The sequence below is a fragment of the Vicugna pacos genome, chromosome 19 (assembly GCF_048564905.1).
Source record: "Vicugna pacos chromosome 19, VicPac4, whole genome shotgun sequence".
Taxonomy (NCBI): Eukaryota; Metazoa; Chordata; class Mammalia; order Artiodactyla; family Camelidae; genus Vicugna; species Vicugna pacos.
Window position 1 is genome coordinate 26,498,528 of NC_133005.1, and position 20,474 is coordinate 26,519,001.

General features: G+C 44.0%; 1 protein-coding gene across 9 annotated transcripts in view; it reads left to right on the forward strand.

Moving 5' to 3' along the window:
- The first annotated feature begins 10,643 nt into the window (after nt 1-10,643).
- CEP250 (centrosomal protein 250) overlaps nt 10,644-20,474 on the forward strand; it is a 46,128-nt gene continuing 36,297 nt past the window's right edge. For 2 of the 9 annotated variants that reach the window (XM_072944107.1, XM_072944111.1), the window contains exons 1-4: nt 10,644-10,817; nt 18,486-18,774; nt 19,239-19,295; nt 20,237-20,319. In XM_072944107.1, coding sequence (XP_072800208.1) covers nt 18,589-18,774; nt 19,239-19,295; nt 20,237-20,319 — 326 coding nt within the window. In that variant the 5' untranslated portion in view covers nt 10,644-10,817; nt 18,486-18,588. Of the gene's footprint in view, nt 10,818-11,730; nt 11,750-16,208; nt 16,263-17,268; nt 17,284-18,485; nt 18,775-19,238; nt 19,296-20,236; nt 20,320-20,474 lie in introns of those variants that run through there. The other 7 variants (XM_072944108.1, XM_072944115.1, XM_072944110.1 and 4 more) reach the window with 7 other exon arrangements.

The window sequence follows — 20,474 nt, forward strand, 5'->3', positions numbered from 1 at the left end:
GACTGAGGGCTTGAAGGAGGCTTGTATAAGGCTGAGGGATTTTTCCAAGAAGGAAGAATGGCGTAATGCTGCCTGTGTGCTCCAGTTTTTTTTTTCTTTTTTTTCTTTTTTTTTAGGTTTGAATCCTTTCCAGTGAAAATACTTCACACACACACACACACACACACACACACACACACACACACGCCTGCAGGTGCTCAGAAAAATCTTTTACAAACCTGAACTCAGGAATTGGAAACGGAATTCCAACCCAAACCAATTTAATTACTCTCTGATGTCATGCTGTCTAAACTCATTTAAGTGCGATATATTTATGTGAAAAAAATCGCTGCTGCCCTCTGAGGCCCCAGCTTACGGGGGCTCTTGGCACAGAGCCCCGTGGTGGGGATTCTAGGCTTAGGGGGCCTCTCAGTCCCATGGAGCAGACCCAAGGGTCTTCACCTCCACCTCACGGGGCAGCCCACCCCATCTTCCTGGGGAGAGATGCTGAGGAATGAACTCGAGGATCTTAAACCCCAGAAGCATGAGGAGTGTGGGTTTTCAGTTAAGTCCTTAGGGTATTTTTAAAGCAGTTTCAACCTTTGCGTCTAGTCTGGGACCTGCTTTGTTGTTGGGGGTGGGTAGCACAGATGGCAGCATTTACCCACAGTTTCTTTTATTTTAATAAACTTGTGGTGACCCAGAGAAAAATATCAGTACCCACTCCACCCCTCCCCCAAATGCCATTGACTGAGCTCAGATGATTTCTTCAGGCTTTGGGGGACACCGCCAACCCTGAGCCCACTCCTTGGATGGAGGCAGGTTCAGAGTGTACCTCACTACCACCCCAGCAAAGACAGACCCAGTTTTGTTGGGAAGGACTGGCTGAGTCCAGAAGTGGCAGCCCAAGCCTGGGGCAGCAGCGACCCCTGCAGGAGACTGGAAAAATGATTTCCCACATGATTTTTTTCTAGTAGCTTGGGAAGAAGTCTGAATTCCAGCTGGACTCATGGTGGGGTTGGGGACTGTTCCCTTTACCTGGAATACGATTCCTTTTACTTCCACAACTGGAGGAAGTCCTTATTCTGAGAGCTTTTGCTGAAAATTCACCTCCTCCAGGAAGCCTTCCCTAATCACCAGACAGAGCCAATACCCCCATCCTGAACATTTTGCTACAATAACACTTGTCACACTGTGAGAGGTATGGCAGTGGTAGAAGTGATAGTCAGGTAAGCTTCCTTCATAATGAGCTTCTTTGAGCCTGCGTGATAGAAATCTGTTCGTCACCAGATCAGTTTCCCAGCATAACCCAGCACAGAGTGGAAGTTCAGTAAGTGTTTAATGAATGAAAGAAGATGAAACTCATGGCTGGGGTGTCCAGGTGCCTGACCAGTCTTTCCCAGAGCCTCGCTAATCTTCAGAGCACAGCTGCATAACTTGGCTGTTTCAAGCTTCATCTGGTGCTCCAAGGTCAGAAAACCCAGTAGAACTCCACCTCCCCATTTCAAAAGATCAATGCACTATCAGACAGACGCCTTTTGGGGGAGCTTGAAGGAAGAGCTGAATTCATGACTATCCCTCCAGTTGCCCAGATTCACCACACTTGGCTTGCCTTTGTACTTGTCTACTTGTCTGACCTTTCTCCCTCCTCTCTATCCCCAGTGCCTCGCTGTGCTGTTTCAGTCCTCCTCATGGCCTGTCCTAATACAATTCCCTTGTAACTGGCTTCTAGGCCTCCAGGACTCTCTGTCGCAACCCTCCTGCTGTCTAAAACCTGCCCACTGGAAAGTGCCAGCTCATGTGCCCTCTCCTCCGTGAAGCCTTCCCTCATCCACCAGAAAATGCACACTCCTGAATTGCCATCACAGATCTCCTATGCCCCTTTCCACTTTGGTAACTCAAAGATTACCCAGTTCTGCCTCGGCTCCCTGTCTTAAACATAGTTCATTTCTTTTACTCTGTGTATTTTTTCATATGTTAAAAATCATAACTTAATTCCTTATAGCAGTAATAATTTATTTACATCCCTGTCTCCCCCATTAGAGTATGACTAGACTGTACCATATTTATCTTTCAATTATTCCCAGGGCTGGGCACAGGGCCCAGCACATAGCAAGTTCTCAGTATGTGTCATATAGATGAATGAATCTCTAACTGGCCCTAGCAAAAGCCATCATTTTCTCCTTTAACGTATAGTTGCTTTTAGACACATCGTGCCTTCCCTGCAGGACTCTGAGATCCTTAAAGGGAGGGAGTCTGTCTTGCCACTTATTAGGCACTTCATAAGCTTGAGTAAGTGAATAAATGAAGGGGTGAATAAATAAAACAATCTAGACGTCCCCGAACATGGTTTGACAAAGAGTAAGGGCTCTGGAGACAAACAGACCTGGTTCTGAATTCTGGGTCTGCTACATGGTTTGCTGCATTATGTGATCTTTGGAAGCCTCTAAATCTCTCTGAAACTGCACAGCAATCATGACAGTACCTACCTCACAGGGTGTTTGATTAAGTAAATTATAAAAAGTGATTAGCCTGGTACCTGACAAATATTAATAAAAGCTACTATTTATTGAGCACGAACTGGAGTAAACTAGACTCTGGCCTTTGTCTCCCACTGCATTTTTATCTTAGTTATCTTCACAATAACTCTATGATGCAGGCACACTTAGTACCCTGATTTTGTAGATGAAAAAACTGAAGTTCAGAAAGATTAAATTGCATTTTAAGCCTAATTCCGGCTCCAATGCATTTTATACCAAAGAATCCTGACCTGGCTTCTAGAAATACAAGAAGTAAAACGGTGGTAAGGGGCAATTACTATACTCTTGGCTTTTAGTCAAGGTCTCATCCAATGGGCTGGGACTTTGGGGACACGGAGGAGTCTCAGAGCAAGGCTATTATTTGTGGACCAGGGAACTTCAGAAACAGGGTTGGAGTAGGGAAAGGGGACTCTGAGCTTGCTTAGAAGGCCCTCTCCAGGGAGAAGCCCAGGGGACTGGCCTGGCTCTCACTATAAAGGTGACTAATCACTTCGGTCCCCTCTGGTAATTGCAACCAGATGCTGCCACTGGCAATGCTTCAGTCCCAACATGTTTAATTACTGGGATGCAGAGTCCCTTGGTCCCCCATGTCCCCCCACCTCTCCCCTCCTGTCAGCAATATTAATGTCAAACTTGAGGTAGAGGTTTGGAGTCTTGGGAAGCCACTGGCATGGAAATAATCTTTACAGTCCCTTCTACCATGTAGAGCCTTTAATTGTTACACATGTTTTCCAATCCATCTCATTGGCACTCCACAAAACAACCTCTCAAAGTCAGCAGGCCAGAATATTATTTATACCCATTTCATAGACAGGCAAACAGGGAACTAAATCATTATCATCATCATCATTGTCACCATCATCCTTTGCTTTTTTCAAGCACATAGCAGTTTTCAAAGCAGCTTCACATTCTTTATGCTATCTGAATATCCTATATCTCAGGATCAGCTCAGCATAGCAACAGTGGTTAAGAGTATGGTTTCCAGGATCAGACAACTCAGTTTCTATCCTGGCTCTGTCACTAACCAATTGGGTGACCTTGGGTATTCATTCATTTATGTACTAAATTATCCATCAATGATATACTGGGTGTCTACCATGTGTTACATCCTGGGCCTAAGCACTGGATGCTTAGAAGTGGCAAGATGACCAAGACTGTGCTGACATTTTGGTGGAAGAGAGAGACAAACAAGCAAATAAATGTATAATTTCAGAGAATGCTAAGTGCTGTGAAGAAAAATTAAGCAGGGTCAAAGAGATGCCTATTTTAGATAGAAACGTCTCTGAGGGGGAGAAGAGGTCCTGATGTAGTGAGGGAATGAGTCATACAAAGGTCTGGAAGAGGATCATTCTTAGTGGTAGGAACAGCAAGTGCCAAGGCGCTGAGGCATGAATGTGTTTGGCATATCTCTGGAACCATGAGAAGCTGGTGCAGCTGAAGCAAAGTGAGCATGGGGGGAGTGATAGGAGATGTCAGATTGTGTCAGGACCACATTGAGTATGGCTTTGCAAGCCAGACAAAAGAAGTTGGATTTTATTTTTATTGCAGCAGGAAACCTAATGAAGAATTTTAAGCAGGAGATTTGTCTGACTTGTAACATAATGATCAAGAGCTGGGCTACCTGCCTTCAAATCCTAGCTCCCCAATTTCCCAGCTGTGTAAACTGAGTCTAATCATTTAATCTCTCTGTGCTTCAGTTTCCTCATATATAAGACGAGGTTAATAATAATATTCCTACCTCATAGAGTTGTTATAAATTTTTATTGTAAGTTCTTAGAACAGTGTCTCACAGATAGAAAGCACTACATAAATGTTACCTATTATTTATATCTTTATAAAAAATCACTTCCCTGAGCTTGTTTCTTTACCTGTAAAATTAGCATAAAAATGTTTCACAGACCACTTAAAAACTAAATATATTTACATGGTAGAGCACCTTTCTTTCAGTGACCAACATATAGTAGGTGCTCCATAAATTATGACTTTAAAAAAAGGTACAGTTGTTAATATTGTCCTTGTTCACAAATGAGGAAATTGAGTCTCAGAGTTGTTAAGTGATTGACACAAGGCCACATAGCTAGAAATGATCCAGGTAGGACTCAACCCAAACACATGACTCTGAATCCAGTGCTCTTCCCCACAGCAAGGAAGGATTGATCTTTCCTGGCATCACCCTATGTATAAGGAATTAGCCGGGAGGAGGCCAAGAGGCCCTGGACCTCCTTCAATGCTTCTTATAATCTGTGGGGCCTGGGTCGTCCGTCCAGGGAGCCCAGCAAGTGCAGAGTCGCCTAATCCTCTCTTCAACCATCATTCTGTTTTATGTTATTTAAACTTCCCAGGAGCTGCCACTCCTCTGGGCTTGCCTCCAGTGTGTTCTCAATGGCTCCCCCAGCTAAGCTCCTCAGGAAACGCATCTCATCAGAGTATATGGTGGATTCTAGGTGGATCCATCCCAGTCCCCTGCAGATACCATAATTGTGTGCGGGTGTAAGTACATTTCTGTCTATTGCAGATGTGGGGCACAAACAAAGTAACCACACATTTTCACTTTTATTCTTTATTTAAAATATTTTTCTTTATCTAAAAAATATTTTTAGCGGGAAGAGTAAGGCTCAGTGGTAGAGTGCGTGCTTAGCATGCACAAGGTCCTGGGTTCAATCCCCAGTACCTCCATTAAAATAAATGAATAAATAAATAAATAAATGAAATAAATAAACCTAATTACCCTTCCAAGTTTTAAAACAAATAAACAAAAAATTTAAAAATTCTTTAAAAAGGAATGTATATTGGAAAGAAAAGTAATACAAATTCATGCTGAAGAAATTTCAAAGAACACAAAGTCTCCTACCCACCCAAGACCACAGGTCTTCTAGTCCTTCTCAGAAACAACCACTCTTACCAGTCTCCTTGATGACTTTTTATGCAATACAAGCTTTGAAAACAAATAAGTACGATATCCTTACTGAATGCATTTTAAAAATTCAAACAATACCAAAGTTTGTTAAATTAAAAGAAGCTGCTCCCCAATCTCTCTCCCTAGAGGTAACCACTGTTAATAGTTAGGGACCTGGAAACCTTATTGTCATTCTTGAGCTCAGAAATCTCAAATTCTTGCTGTACTCCTTCCACTCATCCCTCCCTTCATCTACCTTTATCTCCCACTTTGCACATAAAAACTCTAATAGGTAAGCATTATTATCCCCATTAGCAGCTGAGGAATTTGAGGCTCAGAGAGGGGAAGTGGGTTGCGCCAGGACACAAGGCAGAGCCAGGAGTTCAAACCCAGGGGAGCATGTCTGCCTCTGAGTCCAGTATTCTTTCCGCCATGTTCCTACATCTGGTTCTTGTCCAGAGCCTTAGAGTTTAGTTGCTGTGTCACATAAGGCAACAGATAGAGTCTCAGGTTAGAACATAATTAAAGGCTCATTTTTTGAAGAAAGAGAGGACATGGTCCTATGGGAGATTGTCCCTGAACATCGTTTTTTCCCCCAAGCCCTGACCAGTGGTGAAAAGATAACATTCACTTCAGGAAATGCCCCGCTTGGGTGAGTTGGTACTTGGAGCTTGACTTAATCAGTGGGAAGGGGCAAGAACTGGAAGGAGACCTGAGACAGGGTCAGGACCAGGGAGGAAATATCCAGTTGATGGAGGCGATTGTATTATTATCTAATTTTCCAATCCACGGAGACTCATACTGATATCCAGCAGGACCCTGTGGGGTCCTTCCTGGTACAAATCTTTTCTTGTTCCCCATTTCTTGTTTGTAGGAAATAGGCTTCATTCAGCCTCATTGACCTTCCCTGAGTTCCAAACGGCAAAGAGTTTCACACAGTTTCTAATCAGGGAAGGGAGGGAATGCAGAAACCAGGGAGGAACAATCAAGAAACAATAGTGCAGCCTTGGGGTTCTGGTTACCAAGGCTGTTGCCCCCAGGATCATACCTCTGCCCCTCCCTCAAATAGAAGCCAATTACTTTTATCTAAGTCTCAGGAGGCAAAGAAAAGAAACAAGAACTGGTTAGAACATGCAAAGCCCAAGATGGTGGAGGATTTGACTTCCAGTGGATCTTGAGCCTCATTATACTGTCATTGTAATTCATTAGCATGCTAAGTGACACACCCACAGCATCATGACAGTTGACGATTGCCATGACAACAATCGGAAAAGCCCACATACAAGGACAGAAAAGAAAGGTGATTGGCCACCGCATACTCTGAATGAGGATATGATGGCAGAAGCCTCCCATAAAAGTCCACATGCCCCAAGCCGCAGCTGGAGCTGTCTCTACCAGCTGTCTTGGCTGATGGCTCCCTGCTCAAGTGCTTTCTCCTTGCTCCATTGCTTTCCTTCCTTTTCCCCTCCTGAGCAACAAAGCAGTTGTTCAGTTTGTCCCTCTGTCTCTGCTGCACAAATTCATTCACAGCTGGTGGTAAGGACTCACATTTTGGTGGGATTCCTAATTTAGGGGTCCCTCTATCCACTAACAATATGATCCAACCAAGCGGCAAAATCAGCAAGAAGAGTGCCTAGAGGAAATCCTCGGCATTCCCCAAACATCCATGCTCTTGCACATCACTGTCTTGTGCACACTGCTTGAAATACCCTTCCTGTCTTTGTCTGCTCAGCAGATTTATCCTCCATAATCAGTTTATAATGGCACCACCTCTATGAAGCCAGCCACTCCCTCTTTGTAGAATTTACCACCCTGTAGGAGTATAAAATATGTGTTTACCCACCTGCCTCCCATTTGAGTCTTGGACTGAGGCTCTAGGCAGGGTCCACGTGTTACTGTTCTTTGGGTCTCTCCCAGTGTCTAGCACAGGATTTAACACATAGTAGGTACTCAATCAATATCTATTTAATTATAAATGAATAGACTCTGATGGACAGCAGCAAGTTGTTCACAGCTTACTACAAGATGCTATGTTCCTTTGGTGACCCCAGCTCTGCTTCAGACAGCTTGCAGTGAGAAAGGGGGGGATGATTGCTTTTTTTTTTTCTTTTCTTTTCAATTTTTACCCTCTGTCATCCTCAACTCACTGAAGTCACTCAAGGTGTTGACATGAAGAGGAAGAAGGGGAAAGGGGTGGGGAAAGTCTTTGCATTAGTATTGTAGCTGGCGTTGTGCTTTCTGGGTTTGGCAGATGTTTCAAGCTGTCCATCAACAAAGCATCATTGGGTGCTTTTACAGGTTCTTTGGGGGTTCCCTGCTCGGCCTCTCTCCTGCATGCCTTTTAGCAAAGGCATCTCTATTGCCAATGGTCATTTGTCTTATTTCTTACTTCTCTTTACCCTTTTAGGAGGCCCTACTGAATAGGACCCAGGATAGGCCTATGCAGGCTCTCTTTCTTTCATTTAGTGCACATCTGGTCTACAGAAAACATCCCTTGACAAATTCTGGAAGAGCAGGATAACCCCAGCAGAGCAGTACTCTCCTGGGTCTGCCACCAAAGCAGTTAGCAGGCTTGTCTCTTGCTAACAGATTTCCTGGGCGGGAGGTTGATCCAGTCCTTATGCCCTCCAACTGCAGTGGCCTTGGATTTGGCATCTCAAACCCTACTGGAACTCCCCTCTCCCAATCACTTGGCTTGAGCAATTACATCTCCCCCAAGAAGGGTGGGGACTTACAGCCAAAAATATCTCAACACAGATTCCCTACCCTCCACTCTCATAACATCATAGATAAAGGATTTAAAAACTTTAAACAGATTTTAGGCTATTAGCAAAAACATATGATTTTTTAGCACCTCACTTTGAAATTTCACATATATAATAAAAAGAAAGTCAGTCCAGGTGGCCTCTTGGCACTGGGCAGGGATGAATATCTATAAATAATGAGCAAGCCTGGGATGTGGGATCCATATTGCAGCCCTGGGAGAGGGTTAGGATATAAAGCATGTTCCCAAGGATGGAATTTAAGACCTAAAGGAAGAATCCCAGTTCACTTGGAGGGGACCAAGGTTGGTTTTCTTTCAACTGATCCATTGTCTCTCCTTCCAGTCCAGCCTCCTTTGAGGCTTTCTCCTCACTCTAATTCATCAGACAGGTTTGAACATGGCCAGACTCTAATTGTGTCGAGATTAAGTCTTTTCCCACAGGACTTTTGGGTCCCAAGCAATTCAAGTGATGTATATGAACGCCTTTTTCTTTGTCCCAAATGTTCCTGATACTTTGTTTGAAAGCTGATGTACCCTGAGAGCCTACAGAACCTCTAGGGGGGACTGTTACCCACTCTCACACATTAGCTGACTCCACTCTCTGCTCTGGCTCAGACAAAATACCCAGTTGTACTACCTTACCATGTTTTAACATGATTTCCAACTTGCTGTTAATACATTGCACTATTATCCAATACTAGTACATAATAGATAGTTAATAAATGTTTGCTAGATGAATGAATAAATGAATAAGGGAATGAATTAACAAACTGCCCTTTACAAAATCAAATACTGTTTGGTTTTAATCCCCTTCTATTCTGTTTGCCCTTTATTGGTAAGTCTTGGAAGTCTGAAACCTGTTTGTTCTTCATGGTCTTAAAATGTATTGTGTTGTTTGTTGATGGATTTATGTCATTAACTTTTGTAACACTGAACTGACTTTATTCATTCCGTAAATGCTTATTTAGCACCTACCATGTGTCAGGCTCTATGTTAAATGCTAGGAATAAATCAGACATAGTATCCTATCCTCAAGAAGCTTAAATTTCAGAGGTGGAGAAAAATAATCAGTAAACCAAAACAAATAATAAGTAAAAAATACTATGAAAGTACTATGAAAAGAGATAGAAAATGATACGATACTACTTTAAATAGCATGGTCAGGGAAGATATAGCTGAGGAAATATCATTTAGGTTAAGACCTGAAGAAAGGGGAAGTTATGAGTGAATCCAAGAGCTGGGGGAAAACTGGTCTAGGAAGATGGCAAAGTATGTGGCTGGTGTGTGTAATGTTCTTGTACACAACCTGTTACGGGAATATTTCCCTGGGGTGGATTCTCACAAGGCTGATTCTTAGCATCTTTTTCTCTGTCCAATGTCTAGGATGTTTCTTCTTCTCAACGTCATTTGCCTTTCATAATCAGTGTCCTCCCTTCCTCCCTGTCCTCCCACTTACTTTCTCTTTTTCCTCAAGGTAACTCTTAAGAACCTATTTTGTTCTTATAGGAGAAAAGATAAAATATAGCTCTCATCAAAGTGTTTCCTTCTCAGGTTCCCTTTGGCTGTGTATTGCCTATTTCACTCCTGCTATCCATTCATCCATCCATTCACTCAATACGTACTGAGCACCTATTTTGTACCACGCCTTGTGCTGGGTGCGCCAGGGATACAGAGTCTTATGCAGTCCTTCTCAAAATGTGTTCTCCATGCATCAGAGTCACCTGGTTATTTACTGGAATGCAGATTCCTAGGCTCCACGCCTGCTTTAGACTCTCTACGGGTTCAATCTGAGAGTCTACATTTTAAGAAGTTCCCCAAGTTTTTGTTTTTTTTTAAATCCCAGCTAAAAATTTAGAACCAATGAGTGGAAAAGGAAGGCAGGTATATGGAATTTACAACTCTAAAAAAGCGCATTGATAATTTATGCACAAAACTCTATGGGAATAACGCCTCTAGAGAAAGTCAGGCTTACGCAGATAATCAAACTGTAGTTCTCCGGATGGAGGCAGCACATCCAGGTAAAGAGAACACCTCGTGGAAGCAATGTGTGTTCAAACGACACTAAGTGATTATGCTGTCAGCGTTGTGTTGCCTGCAGCTGCTTCGTGCATCGGGACTGAAACTGAGGTTGTAACACGATCCAGGAGCGGATTTCCCTTTGCGCGCAGCTGTTAATTGTACTTGGTTCGTGTGTGGCGCAGTGCGCAGGCGCACCTAGAACCGGTGACCAAACACATGCGCAGTGTGTAATCTGGAAGCCAAAAGGGGGATGATTGAGGACAACTTTTTTTCTATTACCAAAAGTCCTCTTGCTCGAGTCCAGAAACCTTGGCTGTCACAATTTTTGACAAGGGGATATTATCTCTCTTAACGTAATCCCCTTTCGTTCTGGGCCACTCTCATAAACTGGCTGCCAGTACTCAACATGGCGGAGGCTCCTAAGCGGCGCAGGCCGCCCGGAGGCGCGCTACTCGGCGGAGCGGGGCCCTCCGAAAGGGCGGGAGTTTGGGGGGCGGGGTCTGTGCCGCAGCCCCTAGGTGGGCCCCCGCCCCTCCCCCCGGCCGGGCCTTAGCTACGGCTTCAGCCGCTCCGGCGCTGAGGATCACCCTGGGAATCTGCGGGAGCCGAGCGTGGTGAGGTGGGGCCTCAAGGGCAGCGGGAGGTGCCCGGGTTAACGGTCCGAGGCCCACAGACCTGCCAGCCTAGGGCGCCTTAGGGAATCCTGTTCGAGCGGCGGCCTCCAGTTCTCTGGGTGGAACCCGAGGCCCAGGGCTCCCGGCCCCTTGCCTCCGCATCCTGCTGCCGCCACCACTCTGGGCTCCAGTCCGCGCAGAAAGGGATCTTCCCGACCTTGGTATCCAAAACCAAGGAGCCTGGGGTTGTCAGGATAAGGCGCTGCGCTCTCCTCTGCTCTTGCTCCCGGCTCCCAGAATTTTGCGGCTCCCTGTGCCCTTGGGGCTTTGCATGTGATCTGTCTGGTCCTACCCGCCGTCCCACTCTGGAACTCTCATTCTTCGGGACCTAACTTAAATATCACTTCCTCTGAAACCTTTCCCAGCCTCTTTCTGCAGGCGCAGTTAGCTTGTTGCTGGGTTTTGCACACAATGCACCGACTTATTTTTTCCTGCTGCTTTCTCTATAGCCGTGCACTTGTCGGGGTGTTATGCCTTGCCTTTTTCATCTGTATCCCAGGGCCTAGCACATGATGATAATAATAATAGCTAATATCTACTGAATAGTCACAAAGGTGCTACTACATGTATTACATGAAAAGGCCCATTTAATCCTCACAGCAACTCCAGAAGATGGGTCACGTTTTATGCATGAAGAAGCTAAGGTACTCACAGATCAGTTTGCCTAGAGTCTCATGACTATTAAGTGACTGGAGCTGGGATATGAATTCTAGGTTATCTGTCCCCAGAGTATGTGATAATTTCACTAGATTTCCTTTGGTTTTGGTAAATGTCTGCTAAACTGGTCTTTATTTTAGGCCCATAAGTTACGAAGGCCAGGATTCTGATGCACATGAGAAGGCTTGGGAAGGAGAATTGATGTTCCCAAATAGACAGAGTGAGTTCATGACAAAACCGAGGCTAGAACCTGCTGTTAGCCCTCTGCTTCTTAAGTCGCACTCTACCTTTCTTTGCTCCTTTCCATCAGAGTTGCAGACCTAGACCTCATCATTTCACACCCTTTAGAATGCGTCCCTGGCAGAACTGTGGCTTCATATTTCATAATTGAGGAGGCAGCATCGTGTAAGGGAGAGGGCGTAGAGTTTGGAAGCGGATTGGGGGTTCCATCTTTGCTCTGCCACTGACCAGTTATGTCCCTTCTGTTTTTTTGAGCCTCAGTTTTCTTGTCTGTAAAATGAAGGCAATAATTTCATCTCAAAGGGTTTTTTATTGTGAGAGAGTAAAGCACTATACAAACTACATGATCTAGGTCTGCTTGTTTCTTACCTTTTAGAAGGTTATAGAACCGTCAGCGTTTTGCACGACCATTGATATGGATCATGTTGCCTGACGTTCTTAAATTAATTCGTTCAGTCAAATATCTAATGAGTACCTGCTGTTTACCAGGCACTGTGTTAGGAGCTGAGAATACAGCAGTCAATAAAACAATGTTCTTGCACTTGGGAAATTTACATTGTGTTAGATATATTACACATAATACTCAGATAGGGACAGATAAAACATGGGAAGGTAGGTAGAAAAATACAGTGGGGGGGCGGTGGTGGTGTTTTATATTGGGTGGTTAGGGAACAACTTACTGAGAAGGTGACAGTTGAACAGAGACCTGAAGGTGGTAAGGGAGCAAGAGTGGAAGAGGCCCTGGATGAGTGTGTGGCTTGCTGTGTTCCAAGCATGTACAGCAAGATCAACCGTGTGGCTGAAGGGATATGAGCAAAAGGGAGAGGAGTAAGAAATGGAATGAAAACAATTGGAGCCTGGGATCAAATAATTAGGGCCCAATATGCCATTATAATGATACTGGTTTTTACTGAGTGGCCACTGAAGGGTTCTGAGGGGCACAGTGTCGCTTTTAAAAGGATCACTCTGACTAGTCTGCTGGGAAAAAAATTTTGGAAGCAAGAGTGGAAGCATTCACTACCACCTGGGAAACTTTTGTAATTATCCAAATGTATTAGTTATCTACTGCTGTGCAAGAAATCAATCCAAAATTTAGCAGCTTGAAACAACAATCATTTAGTATAGCATATAGCTGTGGGTCAGAAATCTGGGAGCAGCTCAGCTGGCTGTTTCTGGCTTAGGATCTCTCAGAAGATTACAGTCAAACTGATGGCCGGTCTGCTCCCAAGTTGCTTACCACTGGGCCTTTTCATAGGGCTGCGGGGAGAGTGGGAAGAAAGGGAGAGAGAGTGTTGTGGAAAGATTGCCCCTGTCCCTGACAAGCCGAATAACTCAGAGACAAAATCTTAGAGCTTAGAAGAAAAGAGGCAGCTTTACTGCTTTGCCAGGCAAAGGGGACTCACAGCAGGCTAGTGCCTTCAAAACTGTGAACCTACCTTGGGGGTGGGGTAGGGTGATTATATAGTTATAGCTTAAGTGAAAACAACAATCAACAGAATCATTTATCTTGTCACAAGATTTCTTGGTATCAGGACATCCTCAGGCAACAGTTCTATAGAGGCTAGTGGTTGTAACTTTTCCAGTCTTTTATCTCACAAACACCTGCGGCATGTTTCTCCTTTTTGACAAATTAGCGTATCTTGCAAGGTTACAGTTTCGTGAACTCCTTCCTGGAAAATGACTCAGAAGCCAAACATGATTATAAATTTGAATTGCCAGAGTAAAGTAAAAACAGTGAAATCAATAACTTTAGCTTTAACAATGGGCCTGGGGCTGGGAGCAGTGTCCGGTCAATCAGATTTGCTGACCATTCTGAGAGCAGGCAGTAAGCATAAAGCTGAGAATTTGTTAGCCTAAGTGCAGCCATTTTTATTATTTCTCCTTCAAGAGGGGAGGCCTTTTGTGACCCTGTCTGGAAGTCATTTCTGCTTTATTCAGCTTCAGTAACTTTATTCCAGCTCACACTCAAGGGGAGAGAATTAGGCTCCACCTCTTGAAGGGAGGAATATCAAAGAATTTGTGAGCATACCTTAAAGCTACCACACCAGGCAAGGGAGAGTGGCTTGGCTCAGGATGATGATGGGGGTGGGTCAGAAGGGTCAAAGATGTTAGGAACTGGATTTGCGGATGGATTGGTTATAGGACGTGGGAGAAGGAAGTAAGTATAACTAAGGCTTTTGGCTTGAGCAACCAGGATAGGATTACCATTTATTGAAATGGGAAGGATTAGAGGAATGGGAGTTCACTTTTGGACAAGTTAACTTCGAGATGCCTGTTAGACATCTATGTGGAGACGTTAAATAGATGTTTGGATTTAGTATAGGAGTGTGACATTCCAGAGGAAAGTGTGGGCTAGAAATGTAACAGTGGGAGTCATGGGTGTATAGGTGCAATTTTAAACCATGAAACTGGGTGAGATTACCTAGGAAATGAATGTAGGTGGAGAAGAGGCCTGAAGCCTGAGCCCTGGGGCCTCAACCTTTAAATGGTGGGGAGATAAGGAGGAGCCAGCAAGGAGACTAAAGGGAGAAGCCTTAGATGTGGGAGGAAGGCAGAGAGGTCCCACATATGAGGTTTATACAAGGAGCTGTATGCTAATTTTTTAAAATAAGAAACAAAAAGTATCTCAGCAGACAAATATATATAGTTTCTTTGCTCAGGAAATTAAATGTTTGTGCCCTTAAGTGTTTTTCCTTTTTTGCTTTACATGGCAAATTCTGTTTAATAATACTGTCCTCATCTTAGTCCTTGGAACATTTACACCTCTACTGCAAGTTTAGGTGGTGTTGCTTCTATTTTAAACTTTATTTAAATGCTCCTTTTGGAAGAATTTGGATGAGGGGAGACTAAATACATAATTTATATCATTCTTCTGCCACTCTCCACCCTAGGTTCAGAGGTTGCTGCCCTTCCAAATCTGGTTCCCAGCAAGTCTTACTCATTTCTGTATCACTGTGGCCAATTACCTGATACTGAGCTGGAATCCACGAGTGTTTATGGGATAAATTAATGTATAAAAGAATTGAATCTTTTTCCTTTTCCTGTGGTAATGATAACATCTATTCAGTGGTTTACAGTTTACAAAGCACACTGACATCCATTATCTCTCATTTGAATGCAGTCCAGTCTGTTATCATTTGCCAACTACTACTACTAACCTTTTCCTTTTCGGAGGGGCATTGAAACCTGCCTTTCTTTTGGAGTTCTTCTAGTTTATTTATTCTCTGGCTGATCTGACAGTGTATTAATAAAAGGTGCTGAATTGTGTCTTGAGGAAGATTAGAAGTAAATCTTAATTTCAGAAAAATTTCTGGTATAATTTTTCTCTGTTCCCACCATCTTTCTATTCCTGTTTTAGTGAATTTCCTTTTCGGGTTTTAATCATAAAACAATTCAAATCATTTTTTAAATTAAATTTATTTATTAGAACAATTTTAGATTTACAGAAAAATTGCATAATACAGAGAGTTCCTATATACCCTGCACCCAGCTTCTCCTATTAGTAACATCTTATAGTATGGTACATTTGCAATAATTTCAAAGCATTTTTTTAAACCATTGAATTTTATACTTTTGGGTGGGAGGGAGGTAATTTGGTTTATTTATTTATTTTTTTAAGTGGAGGTACTGAAGATTGAACCCAGGACCTCATGCACACTAAGCATACACTCAACCATTGACCTACTACCCTCCCCCTCAAATCATTTTTTGAGGTAAATGAGGCATACAAACAAAATATAAACAAAATGAAGTTATTTCATCTCTGTAAGCCTCAGTTTCTTTATCTATAAAATGAGAGTTGTACTAAATTTTTAAATAGCTCTAAAATTTTTAAATTATCTGCTAAAGCAAAATAATCATATAATTCTAATATAATCCCATCTCTTTACTGAAGTGTTGTCACTGCTTTAGGATAAGCAGCCTCATCCTAAAAGAGAATTTCACATGAGAATTCCCAGAACTGTGGGAGGGCTGCTTATATATTAGATTCATGTAATGTATATAAAATATAGGTTTATAAATATATATGCATATATTATTGGGTAGAATTACATGAAATAATTATTTTATAGGTTAAAGGGCAAATATTGGCAGTTTCATATGGCTCAACCTAATGATTTGAGGAGAGGGATTCAAAGGAAGTTTAGGTAGCCTTTGGGGTCTCTGAGACTCTGCCAAAGGCTAGCCCAGCCCTCACAGTATTAGGAGAGAAGAGGTTCTTCAGGTCCCTTAAAGCAACTTGGAGCTACTTTTTTTTTTTTTTTTTTTGGTTGGGGGAGGTTAGGTATTTATTTATTTATTTATTTTAATGGAGGTACTGGGGATTGAACCCAGGACCTCATGCATGCTAAGGATGCTGTCTACCACTGAGCTATATATACCCTTTCCCGGAGCTACTCTTGCTAATAGTGTTGGCAGTAAGAATTGTTTCCCAGCAGGTTTGTGCCTCCACCTAGAAGAGAGAGATAGAGCCAGCATTTCACGGAGCTGTGGTGAGTTGGTCGACAGAGCCTTGGTGGAGAGGAAGGGCAGAGGGGAGGATGTTGGAGTACTAACCCAGTTTATCAGCTAAGAAGAGGCAGCCTGGGTGTTAGGGCCACTGAGCCTTTTTTGGTGCCACTGTATTCTTCCTACTTTATGCCCTTTCCTTACTGTGTAAATTCTGCAAACCAGGTATCTTCAGTTGCCCAGGAGGAAATGTAAATTAGTAAGCTGAGTTTTCCTCTATAACTCTGTTACAAGAAAAACAATAGCACAAGTGCAAAGAAATGGCAACTGAAATCTGCTATCAGTGTGAGGTTGAGGCTAGGCCAGGGGGGCGGAGAGGGAGGTGAATTGGAGAACACATGCCCTATCTGAAAGGGGCAGGCACTGTTTAACTGCAGCTGCTTGTTGCCTTGTAGGAATGAGAGTCAAGGGTCACTCCATATTCTGATTTTCCAAAGGAGCCAGAAATGTGAACTTCTGTCTGTATTCTCTCAGTCGTAAACATTGGCACCTAATTTAAATTCTTAAAAACCATTGTAAAGGCCACACAGTGATTGGAAAGAACTAGAAGTCCACATTTGTAACCTCTGGCCAAGGGTCTAGGTCTGCCCCTGCATGCATTTCTTTGCTATGCATCGTTAACAAACTACTAATGACCAAAATGATTGTCAGCTCCTTTGAGGAACTCACAGATTAGTAGAGAAGATAGACAATTAGTAATGATAAGATATAATATACACATTCTCTCTATATATTAAATATTAATTTTTAAAAATATATATGGCTATATAAATGATTAGCTATTCCTGGATACATCTGGGAGGACATGGTAGGAAGTGGCACTTTAACCAGGACAGAGGAGATCAACAGTTTGGTGCATAAGGGACTTGGGGCCCCCAAAACTCCTTCTATATTGCAAATGTTAGATTTCCCTTTGCTGTACATGCTGTTTCCTTCAGGTTATGAGACTGATGCTGCTACGGAGACAGCTCTAATAGACCGTTTTCTTGGTAGTTGAAAATACAGGTATTCCTTCAACCCTTCCAGTGGGTGTCTCAGGGTTGATAAAATGAGATAACTCCAACCTCCCCCCACCCCAGGTTACCATGTGTTTTAGAGGCCTTAGAAACTCAGAGGTCGTGTAGCTGGGTGCCTTTATATTTGGACAAGGAGCCTGAAAGGGAAGTGGCATGCTCGAGGTCACAGAACCCATTAGAGGTAGAACTTGGACTAGCACCCTGAACTCTTCTTGACCACCTTGCCTCCCCTTCTCCTGGGTATCTCTGAAGTCACTGGTTAGGCTGGCCTCCCCCACCTGTGGGAGGCCCATTGCCCTGTTCTGGCCCACTCCTGGTGGGTGACGTTGGTTTGTCTTCCTGCTGAAGCTGGCTCCTTCCCTCCTTTCGGATCCCCTGCCTGAAAAGCCTGCTGCTCTCTGTCAGAGTCAAATTACTTGTATTCAAATCCCTAGTCAACCCAATGCCAACAGTATGAACTAGGACAAATTGTTTAACCTTTCTGGTTTCTTAACTGAGGCTTAACCTTTGTAAGCCCCAGTTTCCTCATCCACATATAAAGGGTTGTAATAGTACTTATGCCAAAATGTGTTAGGAAGGCGTTGGAAGGTTTCAAGATTCTTGTGATGACAAAATGACATAGTGTGTATAAAGCACGAGAAAGTGACTGACCCACAGAAGCACTTAGCAAGTATTAACTATGATGATGACCATGATTCACACCATTCACAGCCCCCTCCCCGGTGGGCTAAATGTCCTTCTTTTGTCTTCCCATACTATCCTAAGATGTCTCTATTATTACTACATAGACCACATTGTATTGTAATTGTGTCCACTCCCACTGCTGGCCTAAAAGCAGCTTTAGTGATTCATCCAACAAGTGTTTATTAGGCACTGTGCCAGGCACTAGGGATGCAATGGTAAACTAGGAGCTCTTGGTTTAGTGCAGAGTTCCAGAAGGCATGCCAGGAAACACTAGTCCTGTGAGCCTGTCTCATGGTCCAGTAAATCTGGGAAATGGTGCTCATCATACCCCACCACCCTTTAGCAGTGAGGTCCATCTTAGCATTTTAAAAGCTCCAAGGAGTCCTGTAATAAAAAGAACCTATTTACTTTGTCCAGCCCAGCTTTGCCAGACTTAATGAGTATTTGCTGAATAAATTTGAGTCATCTAGACCTTCTTTCACCTCCACCGTGTGCTTTGGTCCCCAGCTCAAGAGGAGGTCCAAGTGGCACAGCAATGATTAGAGACCCTGCTGGCAGCAAACAGCCTCTGGCTGCGTAGGGGCCTGTGGGCTTACTATCTGCTGCCCCTATGGAGACAGGGGGCCCTGGGATGAACAGCATGAAGCCCCAGTCACTGCAGCTGGTGCTGGAGGAGCAAGTGCTGGCGCTGCAGCAGCAGATGGCAGAGAACCAAGCAGCCTCCTGGAGGAAGCTAAAGAGCTCCCAGGAGGCCCAGCAGAGGCAGGCAACCCTCGTGAGGAAGCTGCAGGCCAAGGTGAGGCAGCTGCCCTTCCCGGAAGGGGAAAGAGGAGAACACCTAGAGCTGGGGGCTGAGGTGGGATGAGCTTTGTAGGGGACCAAGCCACATCGTGGGAAAGCCCCAACCAGCTGTCCTCTGATGCTCACAACTTCTTGAGCTATCTGATTTGTCCCTTTCAACAGGGATGTTCACGAGGGTTAAATTAGCTGTCTCGGTTTGTGTTCCTAGTCTAGAGCTGGGACCTGACCCGAGGTTCTCTGGTTCCAAAGCCCATGAACTTACTTCTCCAAAACAAGAGCTATAGAGAACGTGGTATTAAGTGACCAAGTAGAAACCGTAAGATGTTATGGCCTTACCTCACTATCATCACCCAGTCCCTCATTCACAGCAGGTGTGCCCATGACCCTCAGGGGGCCTTTGCTTTGGGCTGTTTGTACCAGGTGTGGCCCATTGCCTGCATCCTGCTCTGTTTGCCTCAGGTGCTGCAGTACCGGAGCTGGTGCCAAGAGCTGGAGAAGCGGCTGGAAGCCACTGGGGTGAGTGAGGCTGTTCTGTGCTCCTCCTGAGCCCTCAGTGAGAGTAATTAAACCTGTTTGCTGACTGAGGGAGGCTGGGGTGTGATAAGGTGGTATTTGGTAGAAGCCTCTCTTTCTTCAGCCCGAGAGAATATTACACAGATACCTTCACTGGACTGAGCTATTCCTGGCCTGTCTGACTCCAACCCTTGGCTCTCTAAGGACAAAATGCAGCTTCAGGAGACTTAATATTATCAGATTGGAAGGGGTGTGGAATCCGAGGGAAGAGATACATTTTTCCTCCAGAAGGTGTCAGTGTTTATCTGTCTTAGAGAGGCATGTGCCTTTTGCCTGGAAAACATGTTTGTGGCAGAGGGATTTCTTTGTGCTGTCAGCTGGGGAGAACTGGCTTTCAAAGACCCATCTGCTTTGTGCCAGCTCCCTCTCAGCACCTTCTCACACAACGCTTGGAAGATTCTCTCAGAATAAGGAGAGAACCAAGGCTTATTAAATACTGTCCTATGTAGGCCAGGCACCCTCAGGCATTGTCATAGAATTATGTTACTTAATCTGCAAAGCAACTTTCTGAGGAGAATGATTTCACCTTCATTTTGTAGCTGAAGACTTTGTGGCTCAGAGAAGTTAAGTAACTCTCCTAAGGTCCAAAAATGAGTGTAATAGAAGTCAAGGCCATGAGCTTAAGTTATATATTATGCTTCTTAGGTTGGAAGTTCTTTTCACTACCCAATGACATCTTTCAGGAGAAGTCACAGGTCTACTTTTGGAAAGAGAGATGCAGTGGATTTACTTTCAGGATGCAGTGGTGGAGAAAAGAGGCATATTGCTAACAAAGGGGAGAGAGAATAAAGAGAAAATGGGCTACTGTAGAAGAGGGCATCAGGGAATTGCTCTGAGGGATGTTCTCTTTGGAGGTAAATAAGGCTTGTTTTTGTCTGGTTAAGGGACCGATCCCGCAGAGGTGGGAAAGCGTGGAGGAGCCAAACCTGGAACAGCTACTAATGCGATTGGAGGAGGAACAACAAAGGTGATGGACCCCAACTTTCTGGCCTGGGTGGTTGGCCGGCGGATGGAGAAAGCTGATGGGAAACCTCAGTCTCGAGGGCTGACATGGATTAGAACCAAGGACTTCAGCCTTAGCCCTCCAGTTCCTGGCAATGGAAAGTTCCAGTGGTTGTCATC